The sequence below is a fragment of the Ziziphus jujuba genome, chromosome 4 (genome assembly GCF_031755915.1).
Source record: "Ziziphus jujuba cultivar Dongzao chromosome 4, ASM3175591v1".
Taxonomy (NCBI): Eukaryota; Viridiplantae; Streptophyta; class Magnoliopsida; order Rosales; family Rhamnaceae; genus Ziziphus; species Ziziphus jujuba.
In genome coordinates, this window is record NC_083382.1 from 31,210,030 (window position 1) to 31,235,951 (window position 25,922).

General features: G+C 32.3%; 3 protein-coding genes across 3 annotated transcripts; 2 read left to right on the forward strand and 1 right to left on the reverse strand.

Moving 5' to 3' along the window:
• The first annotated feature begins 1,939 nt into the window (after nucleotides 1–1,939).
• LOC107415419 (bidirectional sugar transporter SWEET6b) lies at nucleotides 1,940–4,446 on the forward strand. The gene is made up of 6 exons (XM_048472378.2): nucleotides 1,940–2,096; nucleotides 2,435–2,471; nucleotides 3,262–3,478; nucleotides 3,577–3,738; nucleotides 3,867–3,986; nucleotides 4,074–4,446. Exons 1-6 carry the CDS (start codon nucleotides 2,054–2,056, stop codon nucleotides 4,221–4,223), a joined length of 729 nt encoding a protein of 242 aa, XP_048328335.2. The 5' UTR covers nucleotides 1,940–2,053; the 3' UTR covers nucleotides 4,224–4,446.
• Nucleotides 4,447–10,588: 6,142 nt separating this feature from the next.
• LOC125421853 (bidirectional sugar transporter SWEET6b) lies at nucleotides 10,589–18,154 on the reverse strand. The gene is made up of 7 exons (XM_060816613.1): nucleotides 18,112–18,154; nucleotides 17,873–17,909; nucleotides 16,363–16,383; nucleotides 11,488–11,695; nucleotides 11,220–11,381; nucleotides 11,020–11,139; nucleotides 10,589–10,942 (listed from the first exon to the last, which is right to left on the reverse strand). The coding sequence occupies exons 1-7, from the start codon at nucleotides 18,152–18,154 to the stop codon at nucleotides 10,799–10,801; spliced, it is 735 nt and encodes a 244-aa protein (XP_060672596.1). The 3' UTR covers nucleotides 10,589–10,798.
• A 2,922-nt stretch (nucleotides 18,155–21,076) lies between these two features.
• Nucleotides 21,077–25,415, forward strand: LOC107415333 (peptidyl-prolyl cis-trans isomerase, chloroplastic). Its single transcript, XM_016023639.4, has 7 exons — nucleotides 21,077–21,489; nucleotides 22,004–22,294; nucleotides 22,396–22,595; nucleotides 23,385–23,620; nucleotides 23,988–24,130; nucleotides 24,788–24,859; nucleotides 24,959–25,415. Exons 1-7 carry the CDS (start codon nucleotides 21,307–21,309, stop codon nucleotides 25,184–25,186), a joined length of 1,353 nt encoding a protein of 450 aa, XP_015879125.2. The 5' UTR covers nucleotides 21,077–21,306; the 3' UTR covers nucleotides 25,187–25,415.
• Nucleotides 25,416–25,922: the final 507 nt, after the last annotated feature.

Genomic DNA, 25,922 nt, shown 5'->3' on the forward strand with positions numbered 1-25,922 from the left:
GAAAATGAGAATCATTAGGGGGGAAGAATATGAGGTCGACACACAACTGTAAAATTCTTGGGGTCCAAGTCCAACTGAAAAAATGATATTAGCCTACTAAAATGGGCCGTTTCAAACTCCAGTGGCCCATAGATTAAAGAAACAAGGAATGGCAGTAGAAATTGGGCCCCTGAGCATTTACTTCTCGTTTCAATGTGGTGGGCTTGGTGAGTTTGTGAGCAGTTCATGGAATAGAATACTTTCTGATGTTTTCTTAAAACATGAGAAAAAGAAGAGAAAAGAAATTGATAAAATAGTATATTTTATTTTTATTCATATGTATTGAGAAATCCAAAATGTTTGGCAAAGCAATACAAGCAACAGTGACGACAGAAATCTCCAAGGAAAAGGATTTGAAAGGGGACGAACATGTGCATAGCATATATACCAGCCACTTTCTCTAGTGGAAAAATGAAACGTGTCCATATTGCCTAGATATACGAGGAGATGGCCAGTCATTATTACCAAAAAGGAAAAAGGACAAAACTAGTAATGAATTTACCGACTTTTCCATGCATTTCATCCTTGTCAACTTTGATTTCTTCACGTCTAGTTCCATCTGACATATTCTAGTCAAAATTTTCTTCTACTTTTAGAGGTTTTTATTTTTACTTTTTTTTGTGCTAAATTTCTACTATTAGATCGTGTGTCTATCTATCTATCCATCCATATATATATATATATAAGTTCAATTTGTCAATCCTAAACAGGAGTATTGCATGATTTATGTGGCTGTGTTTTAGAATGTTGGAGCTGTTTTGTTCACCTATGTAATACATACACACACGTGCGGATCCTTCTCCACATGATGATGATGATGATGATCATATCCTAGGAAAATTAACTCTTGCTTATATTGCTTGCATTGCTCTTTGTTTGGTAAAGAAGGACAAGGAAAATTTGTGAAACTCATGCTAGCTACAACATGATGATCTCGCTAGCCAGCTCTTGAATAAACCTTTGTTTAAATTACCATTTTTTTTTAAGGTAAATACCTTTGTTAAACACTTGCTTATTCAATCGGCCGATTTATATGGGAGCACATAATTTAACGGAAAACGTTATTTATTTATTTTCTATGGTTCTTTTTGTACTAATTTTTTTTTTTTTTTGGTGGGATAAATGAAAAAGGCACCATATATGTATATACAGTTGATGTTATTAATTAATCTGAATTTATGTATCAACTATGGATATAGTTAATTTTCAAGTTCTAATCAAATAAATCTTTTGAAACAATCCAATTGATAATAATCATTGATGATAACTTTTTAATTCTAAATTTGAGAACTTAATTATAAAATTCCATTCCACAATTTATCAACCAAAAAAAAAAAAAAAAAAAAAGAGAATCTAACCAAACAAGGAAATAATGAGCATTTATTAAATTAGGATCACATTAATTTGCCATCTGAATAGCTTCAAATTTGTTTCCATACAAAGCCAAACTATATCCACTCGATTAATTTTATCATTAGAACAGTGATCATGGACTACATTCGACTATTTGGTGATGCAATCTTCTTACACAAAAGAAATTCAAATTCTAACATTAAGATATACCAGTTTCTATATTTAATACTCTTTCTAATACTATTTCTAACATGTGGACCCTGTTTTTGGTAAGTAAAAGGAACCACATAAACTGTACACTTGCGAATATACGAATTTTTTTTTTGGAAGCCAAAGCTGGCATATATATAGACTTGTTGGGTGAGATATATGGATAACCATAAAACAAGGTAGTTATTTCAAGATAATATCTGACTAGTTTTTCCTTTTTAGTCAAAATAGGAAACAGTTATAACATCGAAATCTGAATTGGAAACTAAGAAAACAAATGGCGACTAAATTCCTATGTACGAAGATTAAACTAGTAAAAAAAAAAAAAAAAAAAAACTTTTGAGTGATATATAAAGGACAGTCTGCTACTGCTTATAAAGTTGTCTTTCACTATTTCTTCGCTCTCTGCAACTTTTCATCCTCTTTCTTTTTTCCTCTGCTAGCTTTGAAGATGGTCAGCGCCCATACAGCGCGGAATATTGTAGGGATCATAGGTACGTACCAGCGCCAAAATTTGCTCACGAAGTCCATGTCTCAAAGATCCTCTCCCTCTTTCTTTTTTTTTTTTTTCTTTTTTTCAAGTAGTTTCTTTGAGAGTCACCAAAATATTAATAATAATAATAATAAAAGAAAAAAAAAAACTAGTAGTTTCTTTGACTATGCCTCTCCGTTGGTTTTTTTAATAATTGTTTTTGTGGCTTCTGTTATTTTCACATTTACAAAAATACAAAGATGGATTTTGAAGGATTTTGAAAATATATATTATATTGGAGTTCCTTGAAAGAGAGTTTAAACCATGTTTAACATTGATTGGTTATTTCTGTGCGTGCAGGGAATGTTATTTCATTTGGCCTGTTTATTTCTCCGGTGTAATCTCTCTATTTCTCTCTTAAACAAATTTTTTTTTTTTTTTTTTGGTTCCTTTGATTTGTTTATAATTATTTCATCCCCATACTAAGGAGTTCTTAGAAACGGTAACTACGAAAAAGATTAATGAATATCTTTATCGATTGACTCACAATGCTTGTTATTAATATAGCCATGGTGATACCTAACTCCTTAATTTGCCCCTACTAGTTGTCCAAAATATATATGTTTAGACATGCATATAATTGATAAAGAAATTATATTAAATGCACAAAATTTATCAATTTATATGGCCTTTGATTACATTTTCAACGTTATATAAAATCTGCTGTCATTTTGTGTGTCTCTCTATATATATATATATATATATGATAGAAAGAAAAAGGTTGTCAAATAGCATAAAGTCACCTCTCAGCAAAATTAGGGGTTAAAAAAAAAAAAAAAGAAGATAATTTGTTTCAACAGTCAATTACAAGATTAGGAAAGTTAATATTATTATTATTTTTAATTTATAATTAATTTTCCTGTTTTAATTGACTCATTGATCTCTCACACGTCCTCTTTTGAAAAATCAATGCCGACAATTCTCTCCCACTAGTCTAGGCTGTTCCTAAAAAGAGAAAAGTTTAAAAAGGCTTTTAGGTTTCTAGCTACATCTATCTGATCCCACCAAGATTATCAGAATCACATGCTACCTGTTACTGCTTTGTGAATGGTGGAGAGTATTAATTAGTAAATTTCAAATGCATCATTAATTAATTAAAAAAAATAATATTTGGTTGCACTGTGCAGACCCACATTCTATAGAATCATAAAGAAGAAGGATGTGGAAGAGTTCAAGCCAGATCCATATATTGCAACAGTACTGAACTGCCTTTTTTGGGTGTTCTATGGTATGCCTTTTGTTCATCCTGATAGCCTTCTTGTGCTCACCATCAATGCTGTTGGGCTGGTTCTCGAACTCATTTACTTATCCATTTTTTTTGCTTACGCACCCAATAAAGGCCGGGTATATATTTACAATTAATGATGCTACACTTGTATATTAAGATCATTTTTGTCATGGATATTCTCATACGAATGAATTTTCCTAATTTAATTTCTCAGAAAAAGGTAGCGTTGTGGCTTGGCATTGAATTTACATTTTATGCCATCATTGTTCTGATAACGCTTTTGACATTGCACGGATCTAAAAAGAGATCTCTCATGGTTGGGATTATTTGTGATGTCTTCAATATCATAATGTATGCTTCTCCACTTACTGTCATGGTACGTAATTCTCTCATTATATAATGGATGGAGTTCATATTATATACTATAATAAAGCTTCATGATAGATATTTGAATATTAACTTTAATATATATATATATATATATACATATATACATTTGTACAGGCAAAAGTTATCAAAACAAAGAGTGTAGAATACATGCCGTTTTATCTTTCATTGGCAAACTTCCTGAATGGTTCCGTCTGGACAGCTTATGCCCTTATAAAGTTTGATATCTATGTCTTGGTAATTACTAATTCATTGGCTCAGTGTTATATAGGTTAATTAAATTTACATGGTATTTTATTGATTGATTAATTAATTAATTTGCAGGTAAGCAATGGTTTAGGTGCAATATCGGGTGCAATACAACTATTACTATATGCATGGTACTACAGAGCAACTCCAAAGGTTGACAAAGATGGTGTTGCAAAGCCTACTGTGCAGCTGTCTACCACAAATAATGCTACACCTGCAGTCTGATCGATTTTTATGGCACCCCAAGTTCAGAATTCCAGGTCTTTTCACCGTTTTACGCTGCGATACAATAAACTTTTACATTTCAGAGTGTAATGTATAGATGGAGTTTTTTATGGAGATTTTCAAGTATTGGAACTCTTAAATACAAGTGACATACTAGCTAGCTAGTTAAGGTTGACATTCAAACTCACTAACTATAGCATAAATTTTCAATGTTGTTTTGACATATTGGACTAGCCAGCTTAATAGCATCCATGCGCGTGTGTGTATATAAATATATATATATTTGTCTATGAATTTTTTTTTTTTTTTTTTTTTTGGTTTTTGGCTGAAAATTAATTCATATAATAAGCTATATCTCGTTTGAGTTGGGAGACCGAATTTTCGCAAGAGTCAATGCTTCATCACAAAGGATGACCGCAGCAAGTTACCAAAAAAAATAAAAAATAAAAAAATTCACCCATGCACGAGGTTGTGTCCAACAGAGGTCAAGGTAATTGGAAATTAAATGCAATACAAACCGACAGAGTGGCCCATAAAAACGTAGCCCATGAGTAGGCCCAGTAACTTATAAACTATAATAAAATAAAATGAAATAAAATTGGAAAAAGAATAGCTTGGAATTCAGACTTTAGAGAAATCTGGACAGAAATAACTCAATAAGCAAATTTCATTAAGAAGAAGGCAATACATCAGCTAAAAGTAATTCCTTGAGTTCCAAAAGGATCCAAAAATGAGATTGTACATTTGCAAGCATCTCCTACGAATTTAACCTATGGATCATATATATACATATGTCGATGGAAAAAATCACTTATATTATAGTAATAACTTTTGCAAGACTCGTACAATCAATTACAAGACCCTTTTTTTTGTTTTTAAACAATCACAAGGCCCTTTGAACACACACACACACACACACACACACATATATATATACACATATAACGACCTTTACATGCAAATTACATAACACATATATACATATATATATATATATATATATATACATATAACGAGCTTTACATACAAATTACATACCCATGTGTTATTATAGCCACATAGGACATTATAAACCGGACCCACATTAACCCACCATTTTTGAACCCCACTTTGCACACATTAGCACTCTACTAAAACTTGCTCACGCTAACCGGGAGTCTCCTTGGAGCTCACTTGGGCGGCTAACATTGTACGGAAGCCCATCTTCCCTTTGTATAGCTTCTCAATGTCGGTTATAAATTTATAATCCAACTCTAAGGCTTCCTGATTATTCTAGTAGGTCGGTGCTTCACAATGCAATATCTAGATATTTCTCATCAATTCGTAGATTTTACTTACTTTCCAAATATATCAAATATTCTATATAATTCTAGAAACCCTATTCATTGTTGAATATCCTTCAATATATATACATAGTCCATTAAAAAAAAAATGAAAAAAGAAGAAGAAGATAATATTGTTGGTGATACTCTTTAGACTCAAGTTCCATCAAGTCTATTCACCAAAAAGAAAAAGTTCCATCAAATCTGGTGATTAAAAAAAAAAAACAAAACAAAAAACAAAAACATATTTGCTAGCATGATTTCAGACATGGCAGATAAATGAGTATGAAGATTAACATAGAGTACCGGCTTCTTTTATACTAATTCGGCAATACAGAACTATATGATATTAAAAATTTGTTATGTAGTACATTATTCATAAAATATGCACGCCAATAATTACATGATATATTAAAGGGCTTAATAAATATATACTTTCACAAATAAAATTACATAGTTTTGTATTTTTTTCTTATTTCACAATTTGAAGGCTTGGCAAGAAAATATTGATTTTTATTTTATTTTATTTTATTGCGTGTTTGGTGAGTTATTCATTGAACTTCAATTGTAAGTTAATAAGAAAAATTAAGTTATGAACGTGGCAAATCGGCCTCAAAAATAATAGCTGGCAATTTATTTTTATAAAATATGTTCTTATATATATATATATATATATATATATATATATATATATATATATATATATTTGCTATCTACAAGATAATAAAATTTTATTTTTATGTTACAAAATATTGCATATAGTAATTTAAATATTTTTATAATATTTTATATAAAAATATTTACAAAATATTATAAATAACTAATAAATTTTATAAATATAGTCTTTATGCAAAGTGTCGGAATCCAATTTTATAAATTTTTTTGATAGTTGGCTTATACCTTACGGAATCCAATTTGCTTCTTGATTGGAAATTAAAACCATATCAGATTTTTCTTAATTGTGTTGTTGTTAATATCTGAAAAGGATGGATGATTTAAGTGATATAACACGACCATGCATGTAATATTAAAAATTGTATTGTAGGATTCCTTTATGAAAAGAATTTGGGTTCTTTAGATTTAAAACGCTTAATTTTTTGTTTTTTGCGATATTAAAATGTAGTAATTTAAATTTTTAAATTTAGATTTGTTATATTTTATCCTATTTGAATTTTTTGGATGGCAGTAAACAATTTTATCTCATTTGTCAATTTTAAAATATAATTGCAACTCAACTATTAATTATTAATCTAATAGATAATATGAAACTATTTTATAATAAACAAAGTTTAGAAGATAATTAAACTCAATTTAGAAATAAATAGCAGCTTTTCTTCTCAATAAGATTTAAGTGCCATGACTTTACTAAACTGTATAAAGATTCCCAGTTCGTTATTTTCTTTCTTTTCTTTGCCGTAAAGATTTTGTTAGTTATGAAATAAAGCTAGACGTGGCGAGGGGAGACGATGACAGCCATTATTATGATTTTTGGTAATGCGATGGCAGCCATTATAGCACCTACAGTACAAGGATAAATAATAAAGAATAATGCATACAAGTACTAGCGGAGGTGACCCAGACAACATGGAATTAAATTTTTGTTTTTTTTTTTTTTTTAAAAAAAAAAAAGGCTAAGTCACGTTCTCGCAATTCTTCATTTTGTAGACGATGATGATGACACTACTATGTACTATGACAATGAGGAGAAAACCATTTGATGTTAAAAATTAATACAACATGCCAATGATAATTACAATCTTGACAGCAACTGGAAGGACAATCACATAGCAATTGTCAATTGAAAGGGCTGTACGTGGTCATATGATATTTCAGTGTACTTCAGTGGTGTGTCAGGAAGAATTAAGTGACATTGGAGTACAACATATACATTAAACCACAAATCCCCCAACACGATCTTTTGTCTAAAGTGTAGTCCTTTAGTTTTGAGCGATTCAATTTGCTCATATTGTCCTCATTGGTTCATAAATCGTATGGTCCTCGATAAGGTCTCTACCAAACGGCCAAAAAGAGTGCAGTTGTAAGATCCCACTTTTCCTTTTCCATTTTTTTTCTCTCTCTCTAATCTCTATAATCAATTGGTTTTTTGAATTTTTGAGTGGCAAATGGCTATGACCACTTTTACAATTTCAGTATTATGCTCAACTGGTTCAAAACTTGGGTGTGGTGTCTGGGTCTCAAATTAGAACAACAACAACAACCTTGTAAGTTCTTTAATCTTTGATTCCATGGTTTTAGTGAGTTTTTTCTTTCTTTGGTTTATTTGTTCATCTTGCTAATTCATTTAGTTTCTTACCCTCTTTCTTTTTTTCTTTAATCTTCATTTTTGTTCTCCGCCAATTAAAGGAAGTTATTTAGGTTATCAGTTTTTATTTTCTCTGTCTGAAATTTTTTTTTTCCTTATACCAGATTCTCCTTCATTATTACATATATTGGTTATGAAAGTGAAATTAAGGATGATTTTATAAAATTGTTTCTTAATAAAATATTATTGTTCTGTTTATATGATGCACATTAGTATCAACAAGATTGTTTAAATTGGTTTGACATACAGATATGTGCATTGGGGGATTGGTGGATTTTATGTTTTCAACAGCTACTATAGGAGTTATCCTTATGATATTATATATTTTTATAAATTATGTCTTTTCTGATAATTTTAGTTTGTAGTTGTTTTTTTTTTTTAATTTTTTTTTAGTAGAACTAGTTATATATCATGTTAAATATTGTAAAGTGCAAAAAATATTTTTAAAATTCTATAGTTACGGATAACCTGTGTAACTTTTAACGGATACATACAAAAAACAAACTATATATATATATATAATTAAGGATTTTAGTCCTAAAATTTCACATCCATTTATTGTAAAATACATGTCAGTTTTATTTTTGTCATATTTGGTTAATTTCCTAAAATTTTTCTATGAACAACTTCAAAGGAAAATCCAAATTTGATGTTGCAAAACTACTGTGCAGCTCGCTATACCAGAGATGCACCTAGAGTCTGATTTTTTTTATGATGCCCCACCATATGAATTCCCGATCTCTTAACCCTTTTAGTTCCAGGTATAGAATAAACCTGTTTTTTTTCTTTTTTTTTTGTGTGTGTGTGTGTGTGTGTGTGTGTGTGTGTTTTGTGTAGATATAGTTCTATATGGATTATTTTTTAGTATTGAACTTGTAAATAGAAGATACATACTAGACAGCTAGCTAGTGAGGTCCACATTCAAAGTCTCTAACTAAACTATAGCATAAATTTTCAATATTGTTTGACATATTGCACTAGCATCGATACATATACATATATATACTCTGTGTGTTTTTATCCTGCAAAATTGATTCATATAAGCATTTTCTTTTTCTTCTTAAATTGGTAAATAAAATTGATTCATATAATATCTCATTGAGTTGACTGACTGGATCCTTTCAAGAGAAAAGTAAAGAAAATCTACTACTGTTAATTTAAAAAAGAAAAAGACCAAAAAAGCCCGTGTATCAATACAAACCAAAATCTGGCCCACAAAAGAGTAGCCCATGAAAGGGGAGTTGTATGAATCAAAAGGCAAGCAAACAAGCGAACAGGCTGCCATGAATCGGCCCAGTGACTCATAAACAATAATAAATAGATAAATATAAAATTAAAAAAAATAAAATAAAGTAAGGTGGAATTCAAACTGCTGAGAAATCTGGGAAAATGAAAAAAATTTAGGATGGGAAAATGTGATCCAGATAGAAAGCGCGAGCATGATGAGAGACCCATTTGCAGATATCTCCTACAAATACAACCATGTAAACTACACCATATGAACAAAAAAGTATCTCTCTCTCTCTCTCTCATAGGATATATTTATATCAGGTATATATATCCTAGGAGGATTCACTCAAACAAGATATATATATATATATATCTTAATTAATGTTGCTTTTCTTCAACAAATATAGAAACATTTCGCTCTTTATTTGCTGTATATGCTATTCGGTAAGAAAAGATGTAAAAAAAAAAAAAAATTTATGAATGAGTCGAATTCTATATATGCATATTGCGAGCTAGCTACAACATGATCTGCAGCTTAATTTTCCCAAAAAATACAAGCTAGAATCTAGATGGCCTAGAGTAAACCTTGCTAATTCCACTTTGTTCCTATATGCCGAGCCTTTAACAGTAACCTAGCGGGTTGAATTGGTTGGCTGTGTTGGTGAATAATGCATGTTCTTACACAATTTTTATTTATTATTATTATTTTTTTCCGTTATAAATTTTTCATTTTTACATTATAATAAGGGATATTAAAAAAAGTATGAAAGCTAAGAAAAAAGAAAAAAGTTGAAATTTCATTATTAAACAATGCTTGTTATTGCAGCCATATGTGATATAACTAATTTACCCTTCTAATTTGTCGGAAATATTTCATGACGCTATTTTTTCCTCTCAAAAGCACTCTCTCCACTCTCTTATTATTGCATTTGTTTCGTTTATCAATTCACTTTCTACTGCACACGGCATGTTTATTTATATATATATATATATATATATACATATATACATGCCATAATTGAGGAAAACAAATGGGATTAAAATGCACAAAATTTATTATCAATTAAATGTTCTTTGCTTACTTTTTGATCGTTATGTATAAAATCTGTTGCCAACTAGGACAAGGTCACCTGACTCACCTCTAAAAAAATTTAGAAAAAGCCCACAACTTATTGCAATATTAGGAATAAATAGATCAGTTGAGTTAGTTTCTTACACAAAAAAAAAATTCAAATCCTAATATTTCAATCTCTATATCTAATATTCTTTACTAATATGCGGGGCCAAGTTTTTGGCAACTAGCTATGTTGGTTTACTTATATATTTTTTTTGGAAGCCAAAGTTGGCTTATATATATATAAATATATGTACACATGTATATTAAGACTTGGATGGAGATTTTGATATGTTAAGTATGCGTAAGAACTCGCAAAGGTATTTTATGTGATAAGCCATTTCATTTATATTGGTATTCACATGGGGAAAAAATTACCATCAAAATACTAAAAAAAACCATCCTATCTAACCTCAAATTTAAGGTTTGTTACATTTTTTTTTTAAAATAAAATATATTGGGATGATGGAGCATTATTTAGATAATGCATCCTAATTATAAAGTTTTAGAATGATGAAGCATTACTTAGATGATGAATCCTAATTATAAAGTTCTATCTCATCCGTCATTCTTTGTGGATGAGAAATCAAGCTTTAGGTGTATGTGTGGTAGAAAGCTGCACAGCATTGTTTTCAATATCATTTTTATTGTTCTTTGTAGTTGTCTTGTAGTAGCATGCATACAATATCAGTTGAATTGCCCCTGACATTGCACCTAGACCATTGCTTACCTGCAAATTAATTAATTAATTAATAAAATGCCATACAGATTTAACCAAATATAATCTCAAAAGCATGAAGTAACTACCAGGACGTAGATATCAAACTTTATAAGAGCATAAGATGTCCAGATTGCACCATTTAGGAAGTTGGCCAATGAAAGATAAAAGGGCATGTATTTCACACTTTTCGTATTGATAACTTTTGTCTGCATCATATATATATTAATGTTAATATTCAGATATCCATCATGAAGCTTAATATTAAATTAATGAGACAATTACATACCATAATAGTAAGTGGGGAAATATACATCATGGTATTGAAAATATCACATAACATCCCAACCATGAAAGACCTTATTTTAGCTTCATGTAATGTCAAAAGCGTTAATGCTACAACGTTTGCATAGAAAATAAAAACAATGCCAAGACCAACCACTATTTTTTTCTGCAGATAAATCAAATTACAAAAAGTCATTCATTTGAGGAATACTATAATATCCATGTCAAAATCTTTATTGAAACTAGTGGTAAATATTTATGAGATTATATACCCGGCCATTGTTGGGGGCGTAGACAAAGAAAATGGATATGCAAATAAACTCCAAAAGCAGTCCAGGCGGATTGACTGTGAGCACTAGAAGGCTATTTGGATGCACAAATGGCATACCATAAAGCATCCAGAAAAGACAATTGAGCACTGCTGCGATATATGGATATGGTTGGAATTCTTCCACATCCTTCTTTGTATGATCCTTTAGTCTATACTATAAGCGAGAAGAGCTTCCAAGTTTTGGTCATGTTTCACTGTTCAAAATGGTTCCAAAACGATTACTTTTCGTGCGTTTTGGCTTTTCTTTTCCTTCCACATTTTATGCTTGTTTTTTTATTTTACCATACAGGTGTCAGGGGTTGTGGTATGGCATGCATTATGGTTATGATGACTTACAGTATGGTAGGGATAGAGTTGGTGTACTTTATACAAAATTCTGGACTTCATTATTGTACTTCAGAAAATACTTTGCCTTACCATGTAAGTAAAGATTTTGATTTATAATATTTTAAAGCCTATTTCCTTGGTTTTCAGTATTTAAATGCCATCGGTTTTTTTTCTTTTCTATTTTTTTTTTTTTTGTTTTCAGCTTTTCTCTCCCCCTACTCTCTTTATCAGGGACGACAAAGAACCTGAGGATTGTGTTATTCACTACAAAATTGGTAACTTTAATTTTTTCCATTCCTTTGTGAGTTCATGAATTTCATTGTGCATGGATCTTTGCATTTTTCATTGCTTTTGTGTGCACATGCATATGATTTATATTTCAGTTCTTCACCATTTTGATTTATAATATTTTAAAGCCTATTTCCTTGGTTTTCAGTATTTAAATGCCATTGGTTTTTTTTCTTTTCTATTTTTTTTTTTTTGTTTTCAGCTTTTCTCTCCCCCTACTCTCTTTATCAGGGACGACAAAGAACCTGAGGATTGTGTTATTCACTACAAAATTGGTAACTTTAATTTTTTCCATTCCTTTGTGAGTTCATGAATTTCATTGTGCATGGATCTTTGCATTTTTCATTGCTTTTGTGTGCACATGCATATGATTTATATTTCAGTTCTTCACCCAATATCACATATTGATATATAAAAAACCAACATGTATTTATGAACTTCAAGAAACTAAAGCTGATGATTTCCAAAAGTGCAGGTGAGGCAGATCCAATAGCGCTGAATCTTGAAAGTTCTCAATTACAATTTGGTGAAGGGAGTAGGAAGCAGTTTGCCGAGCTTAAAGACAATGCTTAATTCGTTATCATGGGAACCATCTTTTTGTTAATGTGGACATGATAGATTACTATCAGTTCATAAGTAGATTATTATCAGTCTTTTGTGAATTTATAGCATATTTAGACTATACTGTGATAGTTACACTAATATTATTATTTTGTACATTGCAAGATGTAATAGAAATTGATTTAGGTATAACCTAATACATTTCTATTAAATCTTGCAATTTATCTTAGGAAGATAGCAATGATGCTAAGATAGATTCATCTATGACACAAGTATTTTATGACAACTTTTTGTTTAACGAAAGTAAAATAGTCATTATGAGTTTTTATGATTGTACTTATATTTCCTATGATCATTTTTTATTTTTTGTGTTTCTTTTAGTTAATATATAAATCCATGAATAAATTAAATTTCATGATAATGGACTAGAATCAAAATAAATTGTTTATGTTTACATTAGTTTTAAAATTAATTTATTCTCACTAAATATCTAAAACATCTCAATATTGATTGGTGTATAAAAAACAAATAAAATTGAAAGGATGAAGCTAGAATCTATTTACGAACAATAATGGTTTTTGCTTTTTCAAATTTTCTGCTTTTCTAGATTTTCTGTTCATCTAAGAGTTGGTGATGCAATCTTGGTGCCTTTATCTAGAAAGTAATTCATTCTCAAAAGAGCGTGTCCATACCTAAAGATAAAAGACCTGTTTTAAGTATTCAAGTGGTGGAGGCTGATACATCGGACACCCATACATCGGATATTTTATATCGGACACCCATGTCTCGGACACAACTTAGCTCGGACAGACATCAGTTAGCTCGGCCATACACAACTTAGCTTGGATAGACATAACTTAGCTCGGACAGACATCAGTTAGCTCGGCCAGACACAAGTTAGCTCGGACAGACATCAGTTAGCTCGCCCAGACACAACTTAGCTCGGCCAGACACAAGTTAGCTCGGACAGACATCAGTTAGCTCGGCCAGACACAACCTAGCTCGGCCAGACACAACTTAGCTCGGCCAGACATAAGTTAGCTTGGCCAGACACAACTTAGCTCTTTCTTTAAAAAATAACAAGTTTTTACGTCTATAGAAGAAAAAAAAACCAAAGTAAAAAATAATTGCTCTTTCTAAGATTCGAACACAAGACCTCATGGGGCTCACAATGCTTAAGCAATCAACACAATCAACAAGGCTTAAGCATAAGTTGCAATAAAATTGCAATGACATTATTCTTATGCACTTTACAACATTAAAAAACATGGACATATCGACCCAAGGACGGCTTGGGGGAATCACCCTCTGCAAGAACCATGATGCCCCATGTCGAAATTCGAATTCTAAAATCCTGAACATGTCCCAATTTTAAAAAAGAAAAAATGGAATTTCCCTCAAATGGATGGAAATCCCTTGTTGGGCACTTAAAAGTGGTTTTTTTTTTAAAATCGGGCGGACAGGTCCCCTTCTCTGGGAAGTCTGCAACCTGCCACTGCATTCCCCTTCAAATTCCCTTTCTTTTGATATATTATGGGCCCCGATCCGACGGTCGGATCAAAAGTTATGCCCTTTCAAAGTTTTCCGATCGTTTTACGCATTCTTTTCTCGCCCGTCCCATTCCTTGTGTTCCTCGTTTCTGCCATTCCATCACTTTGGCTTGTGTCTCTTTAAGAGACGATCGAATCGAGTGGTCGCAAGCCAAAAACGGCCAGACACAACTTAGCTCGGCCACACAGAAGTTAGCTCGGCCAGACACAACTTAGCTCGGCCACACAGAAGTTAGCTCGGCCAGACACAACTTAGCTCGGCCAGACATCAGTTAGCTCGGCCAGACACAACTTAGCTCGGCCAGACATCAGTTAGCTCGGCCAAACACAACTTAGCTCGGCCAGACACAACTTAGCTCGGCCAGACATAAGTTAGCTCGGTCAGACACAACTTAGCTCGGACAGACATCAGTTAGCTCGGCCAGACATCAGTTAGCTAGGCCAGACACAACTTAGCTCGGCCAGACATAAGTTAGCTCGGACAGACATCAGTTAGCTCGGCCAGACACAACTTAGCTCGGACAGATATCAGTTAGCTCGGACAGACATCAGTTAGCTCGGCCAGACACAACTTAGCTCGGACAGACATCAGTTAGCTCGGCCAGACACAACTTAGCTCGGACAGACGTCAGTTAGCTCGGCCAGACATCAGTTAGCTCGGCCAGACAGAAGTTAGCTCGGCCAGACACAACTTAGCTCGGACAGACATCAGTTAGCTCGGCCAGACACAACTTAGCTCGGACAGACATCAGTTAGCTCGGCCAGACATCAGTTAGCTAGGCCAGACACAACTTAGCTCGGCCAGACATAAGTTAGCTCGGACAGACATCAGTTAGCTCGGCCAGACACAACTTAGCTCGGACAGACATCAGTTAGCTCGGACAGACATCAGTTAGCTCGGCCAGACACAACTTAGCTCGGACAGACATCAGTTAGCTCGGCCAGACACAACTTAGCTCGGACAGACGTCAGTTAGCTCGGCCAGACATCAGTTAGCTCGGCCAGACACAACTTAGCTCGGACAGACATCAGTTAGCTCGGTCAGACACAACTTAGCTCGGACAGACATCAGTTAGCTAGGCCAGACATAACTTAGCTCGGCTAGACACAACTTAGCTCGGCCAGACATCAGTTAGCTCGGACCGACACAACTTAGCTCGGCCAGACATCAGTTAGCTCTGCCAGACATCAGTTAGCTCGGCCAGACACAACTTAGCTGTGCCAGACATCAGTTAGCTCGGCCAGACACAACTTAGCTCGGCCAGACATCAGTTAGCTCGGCCAGACACAACTTAGCTCGGCCAGACACAACTTAGCTCGGCCAGACATCAGTTAGCTCGGCCAGACACAACTTAGCTCTGCCAGACATCAGTTAGCTCGGCCAGACACAACTTAGCTCGGCCAGACATAAGTTAGCTCGGCAAGACATCAGTTAGTTTTGATCCAATATGTATCAAAAAATAAATGTAAAATGAAGAAATGAAGAAATGTTCCATCACATATTTGATCTTCAACAGTTGCCATACTGGTGAGATCCACATTTTATGCTTCTTTTTTTATTTTGCCATACAGGTGTCAGGGGTTGTGGTATGGCATGCATTATGGTTATGATTATACATTGACCAAAAATGTTGTATTTCATGAATTGTTGAGTTTAGTAAATTCTTCAAATAGGTAAGCTCAATGTATGTTACTTATATTATTGATGTTATTTTTATTTATTTATTTATTTTAAATTTTTCTGGTCATTTTTTATATATTTGAAATCATGCTTTTGAACATATATGATTGTTTTGTTTTTTTAGGGATTGAGGTCAATTCCATTAGAATATATATGATACACCGGACATCTATACACCGGATATTTTATGATGCGATTTGGATATTAAATTTATGAAAAACTTGGGATAAAATGATTAATTTCTTTATGTTTGTTAATAATTTAAGATTAAATCCTTCTAAACAAATTGAAAAATGTTAATTAAAAAAACTAATTTAACAAATTTTTTATTCAAACTTTTCCATATTACTTCAAAGCTATTAAACATTCAAATTTTAATTCAAACCACGTGCATCGCACGTGGCCATACCTAGTATTATAAAATGTGGGACTGGACCCAAATATTTATTTTCAATGACCAATTTTACCTACTAATTAATACTTTGAATCATTCACACTTCGCTGCATTGCGGAAATAACGATATAAAAAAAATGTGTGAACGTTTTTTGTTTCTTTTTGTTGGGCTTTCATAGAATAAGTTTTAGGGAACAAATGACTATAAAGCAGCTTTATCGATCCCTCACTCCCATTGGGAAATCTAGAGGTGACAATTCGTATTATCATGTTGTGTTCGCGTCAATCTATTTATTGTCGAAATTATTTAACTCGAACTTGACCTGTTTATTAATCGTGTCAAAAATATTTAACATGAACACGACTCATTTAATAAACAGTAACCTGACACGATCTGTTTAACCCATTTATTAAATAAGTCAATTTGGGTTAACATGATTTATTTATATGAAATTGATCCGTTTATATGAAATTGACTTATTTATACGAAATTTATTTATTTACACGAAATTAATCCGTTTACACGAAATTTATCTAATCAATTAAATTACCTTATTTAAATTAATTATATCATATAAAATAAAAATAATTTAGTCATTAATTAATTCAAAATTAAAAAATATATATAAAATCATATAATTATAGTTACAAATTTACAATAATATAACATATCATATGATAATATAACAATCTCATATAATAGTAAAATATATATATATATATATATATATATATATATATATATATATATATATATATATATATATATATATATATATATATATATATATATATATATATGTATATATAAAATAAACCTAATATTATTTTTTTAAAAAATAATATAAAAAACTTTATTTATAATTATGTTTTTAATTTTTTACATCTCCAATACTCTTAGACATATTAATTTTTATTTTTTTCGATGTCCATAAATCCATACATATATTAAAAATGTTATATTTAAATAAACAAATATTATTTCAATAAATTTTATTTTTTATTTTTAATTAATAAAAAAATTAATAATATAATCTTAAATAAGTTTGATATTTACTAATAAAAAAATTATTAGTTACAGTTTTATTAATAGTAAATTTAATATATTAATGTTATAAGTTAAACGGGTTATAATCGTGTCAAGTTGGGTTAAACAGGTCAATCCATAATTGACATATTTAATAAACAGATTAAACGGATCAGTATTGGATTCAGATCAATCCGAGATTGACACATTTATTAATCGTATTAAACATATCGATCCCTATTTGATCTGAACCCATTTATAATAAACCTAAATCAATTAACTTCGTATCGTTTTTGAATCGTATCACCATGTCATAAATTAAATTGTTATCTCTATAGGAAATCATTTATCAATTCAGGATATGTCTTGGTGATACGTTTCAAGTTGGTATCTACCTATGGTTATGTAAGAGACCTACTATTATTATTATTATTATTATTTAACATTTTTAACTCTCTTTTTCGTGGATCAGTTTTATAAAAGAGAAAAAGAGATTACACTGGAGAAATAAACAGGCCTAAGGAAATAACATTCCCTGCAAACACAGTTAAAACTATTATGCTAAAATGATACCTTTGCTGAATCAAAATAATATTTTATTAAATTCATGAAATTCCAGCTATATATATATATATATATTTGTAAATGTAAAAAATAACAAATGCGGAATCAAAAAAAAAAAAAAAATCTTTGAGAAAGTGATGGACTTGAGCAAATTTTTGGAGCTGGTAATATACCTATGATCCCAACGATATTCCAAGCTGTTTCGGTGTTTACCATCTTCAAAACTTTAAGAGGAAGAGAGAACTAGGGTTAGAACAGAAAAAAAGTTGCAAAGAAGCAGTAACAGATTCTCAAAGGAAATATATCCGAAATCATAGTGGGCAAAGTTCATGAAATTTGAATTGGTATACATGGTCAATTAAAGAATTGCATGTGTACTTATTAATCACATATCATATGTACTAAAAAGTCAAAATCGGCACCATCACAAATTTAACTATTTTTCAAAAAAAAAAAAAAAAAAAGAACTCTTTTCCATTTTTTTAAATTTTTAATGTTTTTTAAGGGAGTTAATTACAGATCCTAATAATCTCCAACAATTCTTATCAGGGACCCCGAATTTTCATGCTCATCTGTAATTAGATTGCATTTGACATTTTTTTAATTTCCGCATCATCTTCTTCTATCCCAGCTAGAAAATTTGGCTTATATATAAATTTTTTAAAGATATGAAAGGATAATAATTCATCACTTATACACGTCTCTCTCTTGCAAAAACAATCTAACCAACTCTAAATTAATTTTCACCAGGAGCCAAGGAACGATTGGTCTCCTCCTCATGTTGTATCAGCAAACTCCTTATGTTAATTTTATTCAAGAAATCTGCAATATAAATTTTTAAAAATTTCTGATCCCATTTTATTTTTTAATTGAGAAAATTAGTCACAATAGATAAACCTATCTTAATGAATTTGGAGAGCATTTACAACTTACATAATTTTTACGAGGTTTTTAAACCGATGTACTCCAGAAGAGGAAATAAAGAGTGCACTATACTAGAGGCTAATTACTAAGTATTTAATTTTAAGTTACAATATTTTATAGTAACGCAATGTGATCATTTTTTCTTTTAATGAAAAATCATTGTTTGAAAATTTGAATCATTCACATTGCACTAGGTAACTTTAAGGGTATTATGAAGAAGTAATTACCAGAACATAGATATAAAATTTTTTTAGGGTATAAAATGTCTGGAGAGGAACTTAGCCATGAAATATAAAACAGACATTTATTTCATACTTACCATTGCTTAAGGAAATGTTGGGATATCTTCAAAATTATAAGGACTTGAATTGCAATATATATGTTGAAAGTAAGCAACCTAGCAGGATTGATATGGTGAGCCCAAAAAGGCTAGCTATTAGGATGAACACTGTTGTACTAGACGGATTTCGGTTGGATTAACTCTTCCACATCCTTCTTTAATTATGATTTTATAGCGTGAATGAGCTAAAGCTTTTAGGAAAAGAAAGACCAATTAAGGTTGAGCAGCTGAAAGCATGGATGATAGAATTAATTCAGGTCTCCTTTTTCTATTTATAATATTTCCTATGCAATTTCCCCTGTGCTGAAAGCATGAATGACCTAGAATTTAGCTGCACAGCGACACACATAAAGAATGTGAAATGCCAAGAAAATATTACAAAATAAGGTCTATCTTTTAGAAGTCTATAGAATATGAATGACTAGGCCCCTCTATACTTTGATTCAGCTCTTTTTAATGACCAGTTGTTACCTACTATTAAGTATCATCACCAGTGCATGCAGTATTCATAGGGTGCGTGTGATCTACCTAAAAATTTTTAATATTAACTTTCTCTTTTAAGAACAACCTCGGCTACTGGGAGAGAGTTCTTGGCATTAATTTTGGAAAGAGGGGGTGTGGGAGATCAGTGAGTCAATTAAAACAGAAAATTTTAAAATAGAAAAGAAATACTAGCTTTTTTCTTTCTTTCTTTCTTTTTTTTTTTTTTGTTTTGACTAAATATTAGGGTGTGGGAGATCAGTAAGTCAATTAAAACAGAAAATTTTAAAATAGAAAAGAAATACTAGCTTTTTTCTTCCTTTCTTTTTTTTTTTTTTTTAACTAAATATTATACGATGACAGTAGATTTTATAAGTTATAACGTTGAAAAATTTAAGCAAAGGCCTTACATCCGGGTTTGAATGTGGGATTATTAGTGATATGATTCTATAGAATATGGGACTACATCCAAATATTCATTTTCACTAATTAATTAATTAATGAAGTTGCAAAATCTAGTATGCAGCTCTCTATCCATAAATACACATAGAGTTTTATCATTTCTGTGATGTCCATGATCAGAATTCGTTGTGGATGGAAGTTTCGATCATATGGATTTTTCTAACTTGCTCAAATTTTAAAAGTTTCTATGTAACTATAGCATAAATTTTTTCAATATTGTTTAAAATATTGCACTAGCATCCGTTCATATATATATATATATATATATAAATATCTGCTTGTGTTTTATTTCCTGTAAAATTTATTCATAAAAGCTGTATCTTGTTGAGTTGGGTAGTTGAATTTTCACAAGACAAAAGTAAAGAAAATGTATGACTCTTACTTTATATATATTAAAAAAAAAATTGCAAAACAAAAGGTATTGCGATAGGTAATTTTAATTATACCGTAAAATGACTATTGATTTCTTTACGCATGTAAGTTTCCTAGTTGTTAGTCATTATTGTTTAAAAAAAAAAAAAAAACAAAAATTGTTAGTCCATGTAAAAAAGTGGGTGTATAAAGTTTCCACGTGCTGTAACTGGAAATCACGAATACGTTGGTCTCATACAGAAGCCTGTATATCAATATACAAACGGACATTCAAGCCCAAATATTACCGTAAAAGACATTCAGTTGATGAAACTGCAAATGTTGGAAATTACGAATGGCTTGGTTACACACGGAAGCCTGTATATCAATACAAACAGACATTGAGGCCCACATATTGCCACAAAAGACATTAGGCCCACAAGTGAGCAGCCCATGAATCGGCCCAGTAACTAAAAAAAAAAAAAAAAAAGAAGAAAGAAGTGGAATTCAGACAGTAGAGAAATCTGGAAAAATGAAAAATATTTATAAGATGGAATGGGAAAAATGTGACTAATACAATATAACATATCTTATCCAGAGCGTGAGGATGATGATGACCCATTTGCAAGCATCTCCTACGAAAATAGCCAAGTAAACCACACCGTCTGACCAACAACCTTATCTTCTATCTCTTTTTCTCTCTCAATCTCTCTCTCTCTCTCTCTCTCTCTTTCTCTGTGTCCCTGTTAATTATTCCAACAGCCACTGATGATATTTGCCTTTTCCTAGATTTTCTAGTTTTTGACTCCTAATGGCAGCCATTATCCCCTGCCACTACTGTACTACTTCTCCAGCTACCACCAGATTGTTTAGACCTCTCATACCCACCAATCGTGTTCGCTTCCCTAATGCTCCCACCCATTCTTTCTTCCGGCGGTTTGGAACCCGGTGTTCTTCACAAAACCCACATCCATTTGACCTCCAGAACAAGCAGGTGTGGTTTCTTTGGTTTTGGGTCTCATCCAAAATTGTGAAATTTACGTGCTTTTTTTCTTTTATCTGTATTGTTGAAGAAGTTCTACGTTGCTTTCATTTTCATAATACCAAGATCTGCATAAGCATGAAAAAAGTCCACTCAACTCGGTCTTTATTGAAATTGTTGAATAAAAAGCATGCAATATTGAAATGGGTATGGTCCTATCAATTAAAGGTTCATGTTTATTTTGCCTAGTTATACTTGTGATTATCTCGATTCAATGAATCAGCATTGTGCAATCTTTTCTGAATGTGTAAATAGTCGGAATGTATAAAATGGAATTGTATAGGTTGTTCGGGATGTTGGGTTCCAAATTAAAATTCTGGAGTAACTGAACTAACTTTGTCTTTAGCACACAAGTTTTTAAATTTAGGACCTGTTTAAAAGGTTTTTCTTATTTGTTCTTTCTGGATAACAAGGATTGAGAATGTCATTGTTCTATAGTCGTTGTGCGTTTTAATTATTTGTGCAGAAAGGGAGATCATTTTCCTTGAAGCAGTGTGCGGTGTCTATTGCGTTGGCAGTTGGATTAATAACAGGAGTACCTGGATTCAATTGGTCTAGTAATGCCTATGCTGCTGAACCTGTATTTTCTGATCTGTCTGTGTTAATTTCTGGACCGCCAATAAAGGACCCTGGGGCATTGTTGAGATACGCTCTGCCTATTAACAATAAGGCAATCAGGGAAGTACAGAAACCACTTGAAGATATCACAGAGAGTCTCAAGGTGGCTGGAGTCAAGGCACTTGATTCCGTTGAGAGGGTAAGACGTGAAACCATTTTGTTGAATAATGTTCCAGTATCAATTTCTGTATCCACAGAAAGGTGTACAGACACTAACCTTGACTTTATCTTTGCATGTAGAATATAAGGCAGGCTTCTCGATCCCTCAAGCAGGGGAAGACTTTAATTATATCAGGTTTAGCTGAATCAAAGAAGGAAGATGGTGTTGCACTTCTTGACAAGCTAGAAGTTGGAATTGAAGAGCTCCAACAAATTGTGGAGGATAGAAATAGAGATGCAGTTGCACCCAAACAAAAGGAGCTACTTCAGTATGTTGGAGGGTGAGAATCTTCATGTAAACAATTGCTTCTGGCATGCTGAAGACTTGACTTTTTTACTCTTTAAACTGCAAAAGATCCATCTGCCTGAAAAAAAAAAAAAAAACACAATTGAAGTGGGATGTGTTTAGTTATTTGTTTTGTTGGTTGACAGGTGTTTGGGTTGCAAATAAAAAACTAGAAAGTAGCACTGTAAGCTATTTGGAGTAGTATAGCTGTGGGCTAACGCTTCTTCTATGATTTAAGTCCCTCTAGAGTAGGAAAATACCCTAGCTAATTTATTGAGTGATTTCAGCGACATTAGGATTTTTTTTAATTAATTAATTAATTTATTCATTTGTTAAGATTGTTGTTGTTGTTGTTTAAGAATTATCTGGTATTACTGTGGTTGAAATTGACCAGTGCCTAAATATCATCTGCATTTTGCATGGGTTAGAAACAACAAAATTCCTATTGTATTTCAGCAATGCTTAGAAAACCTGAGACTTGTGAAAATAAGTTGCAGCATAAATAATTATATACATGTGATAAATAATTATATGCATGTGATTCTAAATTTTGTCACTACATGCTGCTTGTTCTGAAGACTCTAAACATAACTGTCATGAAACAACGTTTCCATAGGACTTTACCCTTCAGGAAAAATATCCGTTGAATGGGCTTTTGATTTGAAGACAAATATGAGTTCTTAACTAGAGCATCCTCGAGGGAAACCACTTAGATATAGTATTCTCATATATAACTTGTCATTGACTGCAGCTGAGATCTTCCTGGGGCATTGGCTTTCTGCAGTGTTGAAGAGGATATGGTGGATGGCTTTCCTTATGAAGTGCCTGAAGAGTACCAAAGCATGCCTCTATTGAAGGGGAGAGCTGCTGTGGATATGAAGGTCAAGGTTAAGGACAATCCTAACGTGGATGAATGCGTCTTCCATATAGTTCTAGATGGTTATAATGCCCCTGTAACTGCTGGGAATTTTGTGGACTTGGTGGAAAGACACTTCTATGATGGCATGGAAATCCAAAGAGGTGAATACATCAGAGTCTTCTTTCCATAACATTACTAATCCATGGAAGTCTTGATGTGGATGATAAAGTCATATTTCAGGAACTACCATTGGCTGAATTGATTTTGATCCTGATTGTCATTATTGACATAGCATGGGTTTTGAACAATCATTTTATTTATAGCAGCTAGTAAACAATGTTACTAATTTTCTATGATGTCATATTTTGAGTGGTATTCTGTGAAGGTGACATTTGCTGGCCCTCTTTTCTCTTTTCTATTTTTGTGTCTATAAAGAGAAATGCTAATAATTTCAAATCTTGTAGTACCTAAAAGTTTAGTATATATTGCTCTCAACATGGCTCACATATTCCCTCCATTTTGTTTCAGCTGATGGTTTTGTTGTTCAAACTGGCGATCCTCAAGGCCCTGCTGAGGGTTTCATTGATCCAAGTACTGAAAAGACCAGAACAATACCATTAGAAATCATGGTGGAAGGGGAGAAAGCACCTGTATATGGAGCAACATTAGAAGTAATCTTCTCTCCCCATCCCATCTTCCCCCACCATCCCCCCCCCCCCCCCCCCCCCCCCTTCCTTTCACTCTCTCTCTTTGTGGAGATCAGTGTGCATTGCATTCCCGTTCATAGTTGTGTAGGATGCAACAAAGAAGCATGGGAGATGTGGGGTTTAATACTAATATAAAAGTTCGATGTGGATAAGTAGTCTTAATTTTTGTCATTTCAAATTTGCAAGAAAAAATCTTATAGTTGTTTTTCAGTTTTCACTCTCTGAATCTGGTTTTAGCACTTTAAATATAGTAAGATATTGAAGGAATGATAGTTGAGCTAGAGCCTCTTAACACAAAGCTCTCCTTTCTTCTTCTTCATTTTTTTCTTTTTTTTTTTTTCCCTTTTTTTTTTTTTTCAGTTTTCTTCTTCTTCTTCTTCTTCTTCTTCTTCTCCCTTTTTTTTTTTTTTTTTTTTTTTTTTTTTCTGAAGCTGGTTGAATTTTAACACAAAGTTCTCACTTGTGCATTAACTGTCCATTGGACATTTTACTTGTTTATTTTCTGCTTTGCAGCCAGTCTTTGTAAATTTTCTAATATCATCCTTATGTTTAAATTATTTTGCTTTCAAATATGTTTTTCCTCGGAAAATCTGTATCAACTATAACCGATTTATTTTATAGGAGCTTGGTCTGTACAAGGCTCAAACAAAGCTTCCATTTAATGCATTTGGAACAATGGCCATGGCCAGAGATGTAAGCCGTTGAACTTCAAGATTGTTGATTTTTATTTATATATGGGTCAATTTTGATTTGGAGGCTGACTTGAGGTTGCTCTCGTTTTATCCTTTTCAGGAATTTGAGAACAATTCGGCTTCTAGCCAGGTATTTTGGCTACTGAAAGAGAGTGAATTAACTCCCAGCAATGCCAATATATTGGATGGTCGATATGCAGTGTTTGGTTATGTGACAGAAAATGAGGATTTGTTGGCGGATCTCAAGGTTGGTGATGTGATGGAGTCTATCCAAGTAGTCTCTGGCCTGGATAATCTAGTGAATCCTAGCTATAAAATTGCGGGCTGAGGAGCTTTCTCTGCAATACAAGAGAGGTCACTGGAAAGTTTGTATCATTGGTTCGGGGATTCAATAATTAGTGAAAGAGAATTGCTGCATTTCTTCGGGGAACTGTATTCTTTTAAGACCTTACCCACTTTCATATCTTTCATAGTTCTTGTATTTACATTGTATCTGATCAGATTGGACATTTCCATCACTTTAATAACACTTGCTATATGATTTTGTTTGTTTTTTAGTTCCACGAATAAATTTTGCCTATCCCATGTATATATATCTATACACATATTTACATATATATATATATATATATATATATGCTTCTCGATGTGTCTATGTTTTCGAGGCAGCAATCTTTTTATATCATAGCTTTCTGGTCCTGTATGCATGCCTGTTGTCCAACATAAGGTGGGAATATAATTCTTCACAGATCAAAACTATATATATATATATATATATATATATTATAATATAATATAAAGTTTAAACTCTTAAGTTTTGTATTACAAGTATCCTGATGCCTGAAAGAACAACAGACCAGAAAGTGGAGCACCGTTAAAGGATCCCATTTTATAATTAGTGGCTACTGGATTAGCTTTTGTGCCTGGTAATAGAACTTGAGTCTTCCTGTGGGCATATGCAATTGAATCATCGAAGTTCATCCAAACAAATTGGAGTTTGGCCAATCCCCACAAATTACTGAACAGCTTGTGAACTTGCATCAATATTTTAGAGGGGATGAAGC

Bases quoted from the DNA above. Each gene is read 5' to 3' on its own strand.
- LOC107415419 (XM_048472378.2), top strand. From the start codon at position 2,054: ATGGTCAGCGCCCATACAGCGCGGAATATTGTAGGGATCATAG. The intron at 2,472-3,261 runs GTAATCTCTCTA...TGCACTGTGCAG, and splicing joins GGCCTGTTTATTTCTCCGGT to ACCCACATTCTATAGAATCA. The intron at 3,987-4,073 runs GTAATTACTAAT...ATTAATTTGCAG, and splicing joins AGTTTGATATCTATGTCTTG to GTAAGCAATGGTTTAGGTGC.
- LOC125421853 (XM_060816613.1), bottom strand. From the start codon at position 18,154: ATGGTAAACACCGAAACAGCTTGGAATATCGTTGGGATCATAG. The intron at 17,910-18,111 runs GTATATTACCAG...CTGTGTTTGCAG, and splicing joins GAATATCGTTGGGATCATAG to GGAATGTTATTTCCTTAGGC. The intron at 10,943-11,019 runs GTAGTTACTTCA...ATTAATTTGCAG, and splicing joins AGTTTGATATCTACGTCCTG to GTAAGCAATGGTCTAGGTGC.
- LOC107415333 (XM_016023639.4), top strand. From the start codon at position 21,307: ATGGCAGCCATTATCCCCTGCCACTACTGTACTACTTCTCCAGCTACC. The intron at 21,490-22,003 runs GTGTGGTTTCTT...TTATTTGTGCAG, and splicing joins TTGACCTCCAGAACAAGCAG to AAAGGGAGATCATTTTCCTT. The intron at 22,295-22,395 runs GTAAGACGTGAA...CTTTGCATGTAG, and splicing joins CACTTGATTCCGTTGAGAGG to AATATAAGGCAGGCTTCTCG.